The 12,607-nt window shown below is 37.9% G+C and overlaps 1 protein-coding gene across 4 annotated transcripts; it reads right to left on the bottom strand.

The window, feature by feature from the left end:
• Positions 1-1,143: 1,143 nt before the first annotated feature.
• On the bottom strand, positions 1,144-10,662 carry LOC18423203 (GATA transcription factor 26). 4 transcript variants are annotated; one of them, XM_020673400.2, is made up of 8 exons: positions 10,605-10,662; positions 9,527-9,623; positions 6,680-7,051; positions 5,878-6,337; positions 4,877-4,949; positions 4,387-4,513; positions 3,781-3,847; positions 1,144-1,805 (listed from the first exon to the last, which is right to left on the bottom strand). In XM_020673400.2, the coding sequence occupies exons 2-8, from the start codon at positions 9,564-9,566 to the stop codon at positions 1,763-1,765; spliced, it is 1,182 nt and encodes a 393-aa protein (XP_020529059.1). In that variant the 5' UTR covers positions 9,567-9,623; positions 10,605-10,662; the 3' UTR covers positions 1,144-1,762. The 4 variants fall into 4 exon arrangements, with proteins under 4 accessions (XP_020529059.1, XP_088721034.1, XP_011626314.1 ...); XM_088864908.1 differs by having other exon boundaries at positions 4,387-4,504; XM_011628012.3 differs by lacking the exon at positions 3,781-3,847.
• Positions 10,663-12,607: the final 1,945 nt, after the last annotated feature.

The following is a 12,607-nucleotide window of genomic DNA, read 5'->3' as shown; positions in this document are numbered from 1 at the left end:
TCTACTTTGAGTGAAGTTCAACACCTACACCCAGCACCACCGATACACACAAGTATACACAGGTAGGGACCACGAGAGTTCAGAAGGGCCGTGACCCAAATTTATCCAAGCTCTTTACAGTTACAAGGGTATGATGCCCCTCAACAGTCTGGGCCTGGGGTTATATAAAACTCTTGTACAAGAATTGAAATTCAACATACAAATGAACACTGAGCAGCGAACCTCTACCGCACCTGCCAAAGTGACCATTGGAATACCATGAGCCCTGGCCGCGTCATGACGGGCACTGCCCACCTTTGGCCAACACACAGCATCGGCCAGCACCAAAATTAAAATTCGAACATCTGCCGGTCGTGCACCACGAAGTCCATGGTCCAACTCACCGTCTTGCTACGCGCTGGCCTGGCTTTAGGGCATGGGCTCTAGCTTGTTGTCTTGCACCAGGCCACCCAATCAACCCAAGGCTTATCCACTCCCCCTATGCAGCCATGTAGGTTTAACAAATTGACCCGCCAAGACTGGCAATTCAAGACACCAAAGTGGACACTGTGTACCATAGCACACAGGATGGTCACTCTCTTGTGTCGGCTAGGTCGAGGAGGTTTCCTGGCCCTACCCTCGACCAATACACACACCGAGCTGGGGTCTAACAGTAGGGCGGCATGAAGTAATATGAATATTTGGGATGAGGCATTCTTTGAAACCTTCACTTGAGAGAGCGTGAATACTGTAAATTTCCTAACTTTTGTTCCTATCGCTACAATGGGATGCTGCGTTAGCAACGTAAGAGCGGGGAGTTAAAACGGATGGCAAGGGAGAATTAGTTTATCCATTAGTTCCAAGCTTAAATGAGTGTTGATTTGTCGTAATCATGTTTTAAAAGTCTTCAATTTGGATTGGGAAGTGAGGATTCGAAACAGGATTGGACTGATGCAGTTCATTTATGGAGTCAGGAATTGGTTCAATTTGGAGAGACCTGCCATGTTCTGTCAAAAAACTGGGTGATAAGATCAAGAACTGGCACTCCAGGTTGTAGAACAAAACGTTTACCATTGAATTTAACTTTTTATTTTTATATTTTAAAACTCACCTCAGCGAATCTGCCAATTCACATCGCGCACCACATGTGTAAGGACCCAATTCTGGGCTTTAAAACACTAGTCATTATCATTCAAATCTCTCATCCACGAACTTCGATAACCAAGAAAAAAGATACATTGCTTTCTCGATGGATAAAGGATAAGTATCACCACTAAGCATTCTCTGACAACAAGAACATATACAACTATCCACACCATGACATGAGAAAAAACTAAATTTGTATCCGTGTAAAAAGTACTAACTTTTGTTGACATGCCTAGAGACTGAACCGGGCAATCTCCAACATGCTATGCACATGAACAATGCAAAGGCATGGCCTTATATTATCTCACTAGTTCTTGAGGGAATGAAAACCAATCTCGAAAACCATCTTGGGGATGCACTGATAGAACAGCATGAAGAAAGCTATTCACAATGCCTGGGAAATTGCTATAATACACTCTTAGATGAAAAGCCTTTACAAAGCATAGCCTCTAAATCTTCCTTTCCAAAGGGAAAGATGCCTTAATTTTAAGATGGAGCTTTGCTGCAAGGTTCAGATAGGAACCCATCATTTTGCAGAAGCTCCTTTTGATCAGAAAATTCTCCACTTCTCACAGATTTATTGGCACCACTATGAATTCTTTGAAACTTAGTTGGATGACCACTCAAATCATCGCAACTATAAGGCCTCTTCAGGCTGCTCTTTGGCTTCTCTATTGCACCTGCAGTCCAATAATTTAAAATTATGGCTAAGAACAAGATACCAAACAGAGAAATGTTAATTACCACCAGTCTTTCCAAAAGTGTAAACAGATCATGAAGGAAATGTTTTTAGTAAGCCCACAGACTCATGCATCCCTCCTGGCTTTCAAGGATGCTAGGACCTTGCCGGCTCAAATCCATGAATTTGGAGCTCTAAAATGGCACAGATCTGATTATTGAAAAATTGAAATGAATAAAAATAATAATAAAAAAAGTAATAAAAAGTGGATCGTTTTAAAGGCTTAAAATTCAATTTTTTTATTTTTTCAATTCAAGATAGTGGAGGTCGGGATGATAAGAGTTGTGAAGTTTTGGATCTCAATCCATCTCCAAGATGCATTTTGGAAGGTGGATGCACTAGATCCTGCCCTATAATGAATAGTTTTTGAAGGAGGCAAGTGTCATTTTAATTGGCGAGCAGGCCAGCATGATCCCTCTAGTTTGAGCCTATATTATTGGTATATGCAAGTGCGCAGGGTAGCCAAGGAAGTTGAATTAGTTTGAAACTGTAAAGGATGCCGATGTCTTAAGATTGAAGAGTACCAGTTCTAAGAGTACACCGGATTAAATATCCAAAACAATTGCAAACAAAATCAACATCCGATAATACTCTAAAGAGTAAACAAAGAAAATCAACATCCGATAATACTCTAAAGAGTAAACAAAGGAAATCAACATCCGATAATACTCTAAAGAGTAAGCAAACCCACTTACTAGTTCATTAAAAAAAAAAAATCCATTTACTCCAACAAATTAACTAAACCAGGAAAAGATTTTCAAGCAGGTTTGAAGCACCAGAGATTAAAATGATTCTAACCTTCTATTGCTATGAAGGGAATTAGTATCGCTATGTTGACATGATCATTTTTTTTTTTGATTCATAGTAGAATGAATCAAGCCATAAATGCTAAAGAAGCAACTCATGCAAAGATGAATGCAAAATCTCATAGCAATATTACTCAATCATTTCCCCATATGAGGAAGTAATAATCGGTAACCAGTGAGATTTTACAGACACTGACATAAAAATTCACATAAAGCCTTATGCACACTTCCTGATTAATAGAATGTGAGCAGAAGGGGCATCTTAGTAGTCTTGTTTCTTAACCATACGCACATGATGAGAGTATTCTCTCCTTTCATTGCTTAGTATAGTCACTTAACATCATCTTTGTACATTACATGATCTCAAAAAAAGAAGTGAGTTTCAGAGTTCACTATTTTTCTTTAGTTCTAGCTATTATACCTGAAACATGCATATCTTGGGTTCAATTTAGAGTGGTTGGAGAATCACCAATCAGGCAATCATTTCTCATATTCTCATTTTTGGCTACTTTTGAAAATTTATTTTAATTGATTGAGATCTAGAAACAAATATGTAATATAATTAAGAGCTCAAACCAAAAAGAATAGTGCTCCCTTTTGTAAAATTTCCAGGATTGAGTATTGATATGTCTGATTTCGTTGGAAATTATAAACTTTTGGGGCTTTGTTTCATGACTATATTGCTTCTTTCCAATTTTCTCAAGTATCTCCATCTGTTTTCTTCTGAACTTTAGTTCCAAAACTTCTATCCTGTTCCCTTTCTTCTAAGGGCTAAACTTGTAGGTGTTCATGGTGCATGATCTTGGTGTTTAAGGAGATCTGTTTGTAAAATTTTATATTTTCCCAGATTTCTCTCTTGTTAACATGCATAAACCAGACACCTGTATTTTTCCAAGGACCCCCATACCCTTCAAACTAGGAATAAATTGACAGCATCACTGATCAACACATGATACATCAATGTCAACCTAAAGGCGATATTCCCAGAAGGTTCTAAATCTCATAACATCAAACCTCTAGAATAATCAAACGTAGGAAAGGGCAGAATAACAAAAATAGAATAAAACTCGGGATATATTATAATGGAGTACAAAGTAAGATAAAAAATGCCTCGCAAAAGTTGATTCCTTGTTCTTTTCACTGATGCAGCTCTCATTCAGCAGACTAGGATGCATGCCTGCAAAGGAATGGCTAAACCTATCACCCATCTAAAAGACTTGTGCTTAGTTTATTACCACGCCATTTCCTTTCGTTTTTTAAGGGAAATTTGTAAAAAATGCCCCTAATATACTAACTATTTTACCCATGTGTTCGATGTAATTTCAAAATACCAATTAAAATACACATAATTTTGAGTTGAAATAATAGAAAAGGCGAAAAATGTTAAATAATTGAAGGTCCTAACTGCGTGTAGAGCAGAATGCTGAAACAAGATTCACGTAGCCGCCAAATAGTTGGTATAAGGCTCGGATGATACTAATGATGATGGTCTTAAATAATTGAAAAGTGAGGTGACACATTTCCCTTTTTTAAGACAGAGAACTGCAGGATCCACAACCAAATGGTAGGAACAAAAAGCTCCATGTCCCTACCGCATAGGGTGAATCCTAAGGTATGAAACTAATTTATCGAAATAAGTGTGAATCAAAGGATTTTCATAAGCCTCAAATTAGTTCTTCAAAGTTGTAAAATGTAACAAAGAACATAGGAACATACCTTCAATGCTTTTGCAAACTTCCCAATCAAGAGGTCTCTTGACTGCTGTGGAGACACCACCCGCAACAAGACCAGATGAGCAGGAAGGCACCCCTTTGCCTTCAGCAAATTCATTATTCTTTTTTACCTTGAAAGGAGATGCACATAATTTAGATTAGTTAAAAACCCAAGTGGTTTTAAAATAGTACATGGCTTCAACCTACGACCCAGAAAGGCATCTGACAGATTTAACAATTCATTTAGAAAATTACGAGAAACTTGGGTAGTGAATGTTTGTCACTAATGATAGAAAAGTGCAGATTGTTCAAAAAACTCGAGTACCGTAATATGAGGCATTGTTTTTCTTTCCTAGGCATGTAGTTTGGAACTATAAAAGCATGCCTGGCAGTTTTCATAAAGACATGGATCTGTGCATCTGCATATCCTATGCTGAAATGTAATGTTTAGAGAACAATTTAATGAACTGGAATAGGTAGGTATGAAGTCATACATTTGGATCAATGTATCTTGAAGCAGAGTCATTTCTGCCTAGAGTGTCAAAATTATTGGAATGCAAGCTCTCCCTGAAAAAACATACAAAGTAAGAATGAGTCATGAGTTGGGGCAAGAATAGAGACGTTCAAGAGAAGCAGCATCTTATGAAAATATGCAATGAATCTAACAACCAAAGGAAGTACTGTAACTTGTAACTATGAAGGGTAATTTCAACCATATCCCGCCAAATTCCCGTTATTTAGAAAGTCCCCAAAAAATTTCTGTTTCTACATTCATTACCCCTCTCTTCAAATTTTTTACTTTTCACCAAATTACTCTTACTTCGGACTTTAAAGGTCTGAAGTTGGGTACATCACGGCATGCTCCTTTACAATAATATTTTCCACATGGGTGTAAAATATATCCCCCTTTACACGATGCATGACAATGGGGTACACGAATGGCATGCTGTTTATACTATTATCTTCCACATGGGTGTAAAATCTAGCCCCACTTGCATGGTTTACATGACAGGGTACATAATTAGTATCTTTTGCACTTAAATCCAAACGACTCTACATCAAACACAATTAAGGTCTCAAATCAACTTAGGACCTTCAAATCCGAAGTTGATGTTTCTCAAAAAGCTACTACAAACCTTGAAGGTCCGAAGTTGATATTTGAGACAACTTCAGACCTTCAAGTTAAAAAGTAAGTTTATGTGCAAAAAAACTACACCTCGGACGTTCCAGGTCTGATCTAGAGGTAATATGGGAAAAAATAAAAAATACAAAAAAAGGGTTTGAATGTAAAATCAAACTTTTTGGTGGGGAGTTCCTAAATAGTGATAATTTAGAGGGACATTAGCATGAATTTCTCTAACTATAACTTGTGCAAATTATATTGACCCAGAACACATGAACACGCACAAGTGTGTGTGTGTGGGATGTTTTCTATGATGAATTTACATGGATACTCAGAAAGTGGAATGTAACATTCAAAACTACATCAGCTTACAAAGGTTCATTTGCGAGAGTATGCATTTTCTCATGAAAAATCCGGTCCATCTCCCCTTCTCTGAACTTCACTGCATTATCATCAACTTGAATTGAACCTCTTTCCCTGTTCAGGGTTGGCGCAGGAAACAATGAAGACCCTGAGTAGGCCTCATTTACAATGCAGCATCTGCTTTCAGCCACAAGTGAACTTGCTTCTGATTCCTCTTCTCCTGATGTTGAAAGTGGATGTTTAATAAGAACACTGCCAAGGCCGATCTCTACAGAATCCATTGGGGTTTCACTATCAAAAAGCAGAACATCATCTTCAGAATATCCAGATAGTTGGGAGGAATCCTGCTCATGTAGAATTTCACAGAGATCTTTTCTGAGCTTTTCAACTGGAGACAAATATTGGCGTGTGATACATGTCCTCTTTTTTGAAGGTACGTGCGAGTCCCATACATGTGATTGTGCTGAACCTATATTATGAGTGGGAGAATGTTCAATTACAGGCACACCATAGACAAAACAGAAATAGAATTATGGGGAAATATTCTAGAGAGGAATGGACTACAGAGAAAACAAAGGCAATGGACTCATCGCCATCGATTGAAACGGACAGTGTTGGCGAGAGGGCAAGACCCATTCGGTTCTGCCTTGCTCTTTTTGGGTCCACTAGCACCCCATCGCCATTCGTCATTTCAAAGGACAGTAATGATCCAGCAGACTGTGAATGTATCATAGTCCATCGGATATAGCATACTTTCCCATATCCCTCACTTGAAAAGTCCACTTTAGAAGTTACAAAAACAAGAGGCAACCTGTCACATCATTGACATCTGTGCTTCCAAATTGAACACAACTCTCAGAGTAGGATATCCCAGACCCCGAACTAGACCTATTGCTTGTATCATCTTCAAGACCCTTTGGACCAGGGTCATATCCTTGAAGCCTTTCAATTCTCTCTGCATGCCTATCATCTTGATTTGTTCTCATTGAAAATTGAGGTGGCCTTGATCTACAAGGTGATTTGTCCACTCTAGGACTTTTGTGATTCTCGGTATCAATGGGAGAGACTCCACGAGCATGTAATGGAGCATAGTTTGCTAGACTACCTTTTGTCCTCCATCTTGACCCACATGCATTGCACAACACTGGCTTATCTGCTGGTCCATTTCTCCATAGTGGAGTACCTGCTCCATAAAAGTTTCAACATTAAGGAAATCATATAAAAATGTTAAGGCACATGATATCTAATATATGTAACGCATTAGGAGCCCCACACAACTATTTAATGCATATCGGGACATTTCAAGTATTGGAATAAAAATGATGACGATTCTAGTGACAGAAGAATATTAACATCAAGATTGTTTTGCCAAGTAGAGAGGAGTTATCTTGGGAAGAAAAGAACGAAAGCATCTGCATAGCAACTGAGAAGTACAATCCAGAGAGTTTACCATCAGAAAGCAACCATGGCCCTTCTACTTTTATTTAAAACTAGAAGCAAAACCAAAACTTAGACATGAAATGCATATGGTAAGAGACTATTTAGTGCAACGACTTTGAACACCTCAACCATAGCCTTATATAACGGAAAACGTAAAACCTGAAGTTTTGAAGGACCCAAAGCCCAGGCATATATCAAAATTTCCCCTTCCAATCTGAAGTTTTAGCACAGTGATCGGGGATGGAAAAAATAATGTATGCTAGCTTACATGATTGTGCAAAACCCTTCAAGTTGAAGTCTATAAACAGAAAAGAAAGAACTAGAAGAATGACTTGACAAGTTGACATACACATAAAGGACTAAACTCCTACATGTATACACACATATAAAGTAGAACAATGTTGACCCCAGCGGGAGTAATAATTACAAGAAGACCTGGAAAGAAGGGTACACCAATCACAAGATATGAACATGGTGAATAGATTATCCATGTATTGGGAAAAATGTCTAGAGACCTATAATATTATAATTCCAATTTCTCTAGTTGAACCAGTTGCCTACTTCAGTGGGACTGTGGGAAGATGGGCTTACACTAATGGTGATGGAGAGTGCTGAAGCAGAAATTTAAGTTCTATCTTACCCATTCAAAATGAAAGAAAAAAGAAAAAAAAAGGCACCATGATCCTTGCAAGCAAGGAGATGCAATGCCAAAGAAATGAGACAAGGGGGTTGTAATACTATGGAAGGAGAGGGAACATCAGTATGGATGCCTGGATTTTCAAATCTATTATCTTAAGGGCAAAAAGGTCCATTTCCATCCACTCAGTTCAAAGTTTTTCTTTTGTTTTCTCAATAAGTATCCTAATGAAACATTCAACTATTATCATCAACTGTATCCATCAAAAAAAGGTTATGACTCATTCTCCTGCCTCTTCCATAAGCCTTAATTGTCGTTCGTGGCTGAGGAAGTTGTGAATACCCCAGTTGTCGATGGGCTACCCGCCATGAGGACCGACATGTCACCTCAACCTCTCCATCACTTTTATTTGTAGTTGTTTTTGGTCCTTCGTTGAAGACACTTGCAGGCATGTCTTCTTGCTAGGCTCCTGAGACCATTGATTCAATGGTTGAGGAGAAACACCTTGGGTAGTTAGTCAACATGACAGCTTCAGAATTTCCCTTTTATGAAACAAGGTGTCCTTGTCATTTTGGATTCAGACCTTCACATATTTTATCTCACTTTTCTCATAGAAGTAACATTGTCACTATGAAATGCCACTTTGGCTATTGCTCAAGGAGATCAAAGGATTTTACCCGAGGCAAGCATGGAGTAAATCATTAGGATTTTGGGCTTGAAAAGAAGAAAGAAGCAAGAGAGGAGAAGGGGAACTCTAAATTGATCCATAAGGGCATGTTAAGAAGCTCTGCAAGTTTCTTGGGGCTAAGAAGAAGGAAATGTAGGAAAAAGATTTGGCTTTTGGTGTTATTGGTTCTGACCACAAGGCCAAGCCTCCAATGAGAACAAGTCTGGTGGAGAATTTGTTTCCCAATTTCTTTAGGAGAGGCCATAGAACAATAATACCAAAAGTCATAAGATTCATAATGCTTGGTTTTTGCAAGAACCCCCATATACCGCTCTAAAAATCAAGATACTCCATCACCGTAGAGATATGCAGCAACCAGTACTGCAACATTCTTAGATATAAGATCCAGACATTCTACATTCATTGAAGGAAGGGGGAAGGAAGCCTAATTTCAGACAGGAAATAGTTCAGTATACTCTTTCGAGACCAAATTGCAATTAATCTTCCATGTTGATGACGCTTTGGCGACAACAGAAAAAATCAAATGATTTAAACTATAAACATTGTCATATTGAAGGTAGAAACTATTGACATTCAAAAGCTCCATATTTTAGACACTTCCACAACTTCTATGCAACAATTTAATGGAAAAAAGAAATCCATGTCCAAACGAAATTCAGGACATCAGAACAGACCCATCACGAATCTCCAATTTCATAGTAATATCCTCTGCATATACTTTGTTATTGACGAAAAATACATTCGATTGGATGCAGCATGTATTGATTCATGGTTACATGCGTGTAATGGTCAAATGAACAATGGAAGTTTACACAATGAAATGACTTACTCAGAGTAACCAAAGCAAGCTCAAAAAAAAAAACAACACTCAAACTGAAAAAGAAAAGACTCACTTGTAACACCACAATGGCAGCAAGGACCCTGTTTGCCCATTTGATTTTCCCTAAGAATACTATCGACTCTGCACTCTCTGAGATAAACACCACAACCCTGATTCAAAACACCAAATCAACAACACAAAAAGGCCAAAACCCCGGTGCAAAACTTGATGTTTCAAAGTCAAAATCATAGAAATAACAAAAATGAAGAATAATTATTTTTGTAGATATCAGAAGTTTCAGATGATAAAATGATTTCACGGTCCCTCGAAACACAGAGCTTGTACATAGGCTAGTAGCGCCGAAGGCAAACACTTCTAATGAGAATCACAAGCCCATCAAGAAATAGTTTCAGTAGAAAGAGAAACTCTGTTGACAAGATATTGATATAATTCTAATGTAGTAGTAATATATACACGAGGAAGAGAGAGAGAGAGCGAGAGAGAAGATTACTGCAAATTCTCAGAGAGAAAGAGAGAGAGTTATAGCAAATTCTCAAATATATAGATAAAATGAATAACGCTATCGACTATTAAAGGGAACAAGAAAAAGAAAAAGAAAACCAAAAATAGAAACCGAAGAAAAAATACGTTAAAAATGAGGAAATAGTAGTGGAAGGCAGAATCCCAATACATGAGAGCTTTCAATGACAAGTAAAATGTAAAAAACAAAAAGTCAAAACAAAAAAAGAAGAGAGACCCAAAGAAAAAGAAAAAAAGAAAACCCGATGTGAAAGAAAAGGCACCTCTACTGGTTTCCAATGGAAATGAGGTGTTTATAAACAAAAAAAAATGAAACCCGTAAATAAAAATAAAATAAGAGTAGAATAAAGAAGGAACAAAATATATGCCATACACTTAAAATCCTTATGTAGAGGGACCTGAAACGATCGAGAAAAGCTCTAAAAACGCAGCAGTAAATTAATACCATAAAAAAAAAAAATTGGGCATTAAAAATTCAACTTATAAATACTAAAAAACAAAGCCCAGAATGACAGATAAATTATAAGGAACAAACAAGGAAATTTCTCAAAGAAAAGAAAAAAAAGAAAGAGAGAGAAAGAGGAAGAGCGAGAGAATGGCTGTGGACTCACAGGAAAGGGATTTGAAAGCCAAGTTGCCCTTCTGCTTTCTTCCCTAAAAGCAATTGGGCATTCTCCATTAATGGGTCTCTTTGAGATTCATAACGACTGCTTGTTATTAAAAGCCTTATTTTTTCTCTCTCTAAATTCTCTCTACAAGTCCTCCCTCCATTTATTTGTTCTCTCTCTAAAGTCACCTATCCCTGTAACTGTTCTCTCTCTAAGTCACTCTCTCTCTTAAGTGCGTTGGTTAGAAAGAGAATTGAGAAGGGCAGGTTTATTAGGTTGCAGAGAAAGAGGAAAAGAGAGAGAGAAAGCATGTCGGCCCATTTTGTCCCTCGGCTGACTGCAACAACGAGCGAAGACCCCCTCGAACTCTCTCTCTAAGACTGTCTCTCTCTAACTCTCTCTCTCTAAGTCTCTGTCTCTCTCTCTAACTCTCTCTCTCTATTCCTTTTCTTAAGAGAAGTTTCTTTTTTCTTATATATTAATGTCTCTGTCTCTCTCTAACTCTCTCTCTCTAAGTCTCTATCTCTCTCTATCCTTTTCTTAAGAGAAGTTTCTTTTTTCTTATATATTAATGGAGGGTAGGAGAGGCTTTTCGTGCACAACAAAAGCAGCTTGTCAATTTGCAGAGAAATAATGTGACTGAGAATGGTAAAAATGACTAAAATGCCATCGCACCATTTAACTTTTTCTCAAGGTCCCAAACGCCCCTGCCATGGAAAAATGACAATTGTGCCCCTAAATCCTGAAAGTGTCATGTCATTTTTATTTTGATCGATTATTGTAATTCTAAGATGTGTTCTTTGTGGTCTTTCTTTGGTCATTCAATGTTAGATCTCTCAGTCGATTTTCGATCAAGATCGATGATTCAAAGTCATTTAGTTTTAAAACACTGGGTTAAGTATATACATTTATTGATATATTATATATGTGAAACCATGGGGCGTCTGGCACTTAATTTACTTGGGTGTGTGTTTGTCATCTCCACCTAGCACTAATCTCCACCCTCCATCATAGAGAGTGCATATCTTAGAGAAGTAACATAAATTGTACTTGTTATGAAAAGTTGTATATTTTTGTATCTGTTTATACATGGCATAGTAAGTTCATGGCACATAAAAGCTTATTTTTTTGGATACTAGGCTACAATACACATAAAATAACTATAAACCCCATATCACATGTATATTAAGTATGTAATCTTTTAGTAAAGCAAAAAGATATTTTACTCTTAATGTCCATTCCCTCCATCAAGTAAAACCCCACCTATAATTAATTTTAGGATCCCAAATTTTGAGTATGTATAGACACTATGATCCCGATCGAAGAAGTTGTAGAAGACCAAAATACTCCATGCAAGCTACCCTGGAACTTGAGCTAATCACACCAATCCTGAGTTGACCACCAACCATACCCATGAACCCAGACCACTTGGGAAGTTGTAGAAGACCAAAATACTCCATGCAAGCGACCTTGGAACTTGAGCTAATCACACCAATCCTGAGTTGACCACCAACCATACCCATGAACCCAGACCACTTGGCAATGCTCAAAGCTCTGAGGAATAAACCTGAGAACGAGCATGGCATATCAAAACCAAGTTAGAAGTAGTCCGGAAGCATAAAGTTCTAACACCATTGCCACTCCCAGTGCCGACACAAGAAAACTACTTGACAATCCAAATAGACACGATGACAAGTGAAAAAAAAAAATCGGCCCGATGACATTGTTAGTGGCCCCAACACCACTTACAACCGCTTCAGGATTCTATCAGTTAAAGATGGATACATGCTAAATGTGTGAACTTGTGTCACGTATCAGTATAAACTAACACATGTCAACGAGGGCTAAAACATGTTAGATGTCAGTACGAAAGAGCGTGCCACTCTCAGATTCTTTAAATATAATGTCACATCAGCCGTTAATCATATGATGGCATCCAAACTATTGAGTGGCACCAACGACATTGGGAATGGCACCAACAATAATCAGAATGGTGCTGAAATGTG

This window comes from Amborella trichopoda, chromosome 4, assembly GCF_054954075.1.
Source record: "Amborella trichopoda isolate Santa Cruz 75 chromosome 4, AtrichopodaSantaCruz75HAP2 v2.0, whole genome shotgun sequence".
NCBI lineage: Eukaryota > Viridiplantae > Streptophyta > Magnoliopsida > Amborellales > Amborellaceae > Amborella > Amborella trichopoda.
Note: the sequence above shows the minus strand (reverse complement) of the source record. Positions and strands in the feature narration are given on the sequence as shown.

Excerpts from the sequence above, each read along its gene's own strand:
- LOC18423203 (XM_011628012.3), bottom strand. The coding sequence starts at position 9,566 with ATGGGCAAACAGGGTCCTTGCTGCCATTGTGGTGTTACAA. Across the intron at positions 7,052-9,526 it reads CTGCCATTGTGGTGTTACAA|GTACTCCACTATGGAGAAAT; the intron begins GTGAGTCTTTTC and ends TTTATGGAGCAG. Across the intron at positions 1,806-4,386 it reads AGTTTGCAAAAGCATTGAAG|GTGCAATAGAGAAGCCAAAG; the intron begins GTATGTTCCTAT and ends ATTGGACTGCAG.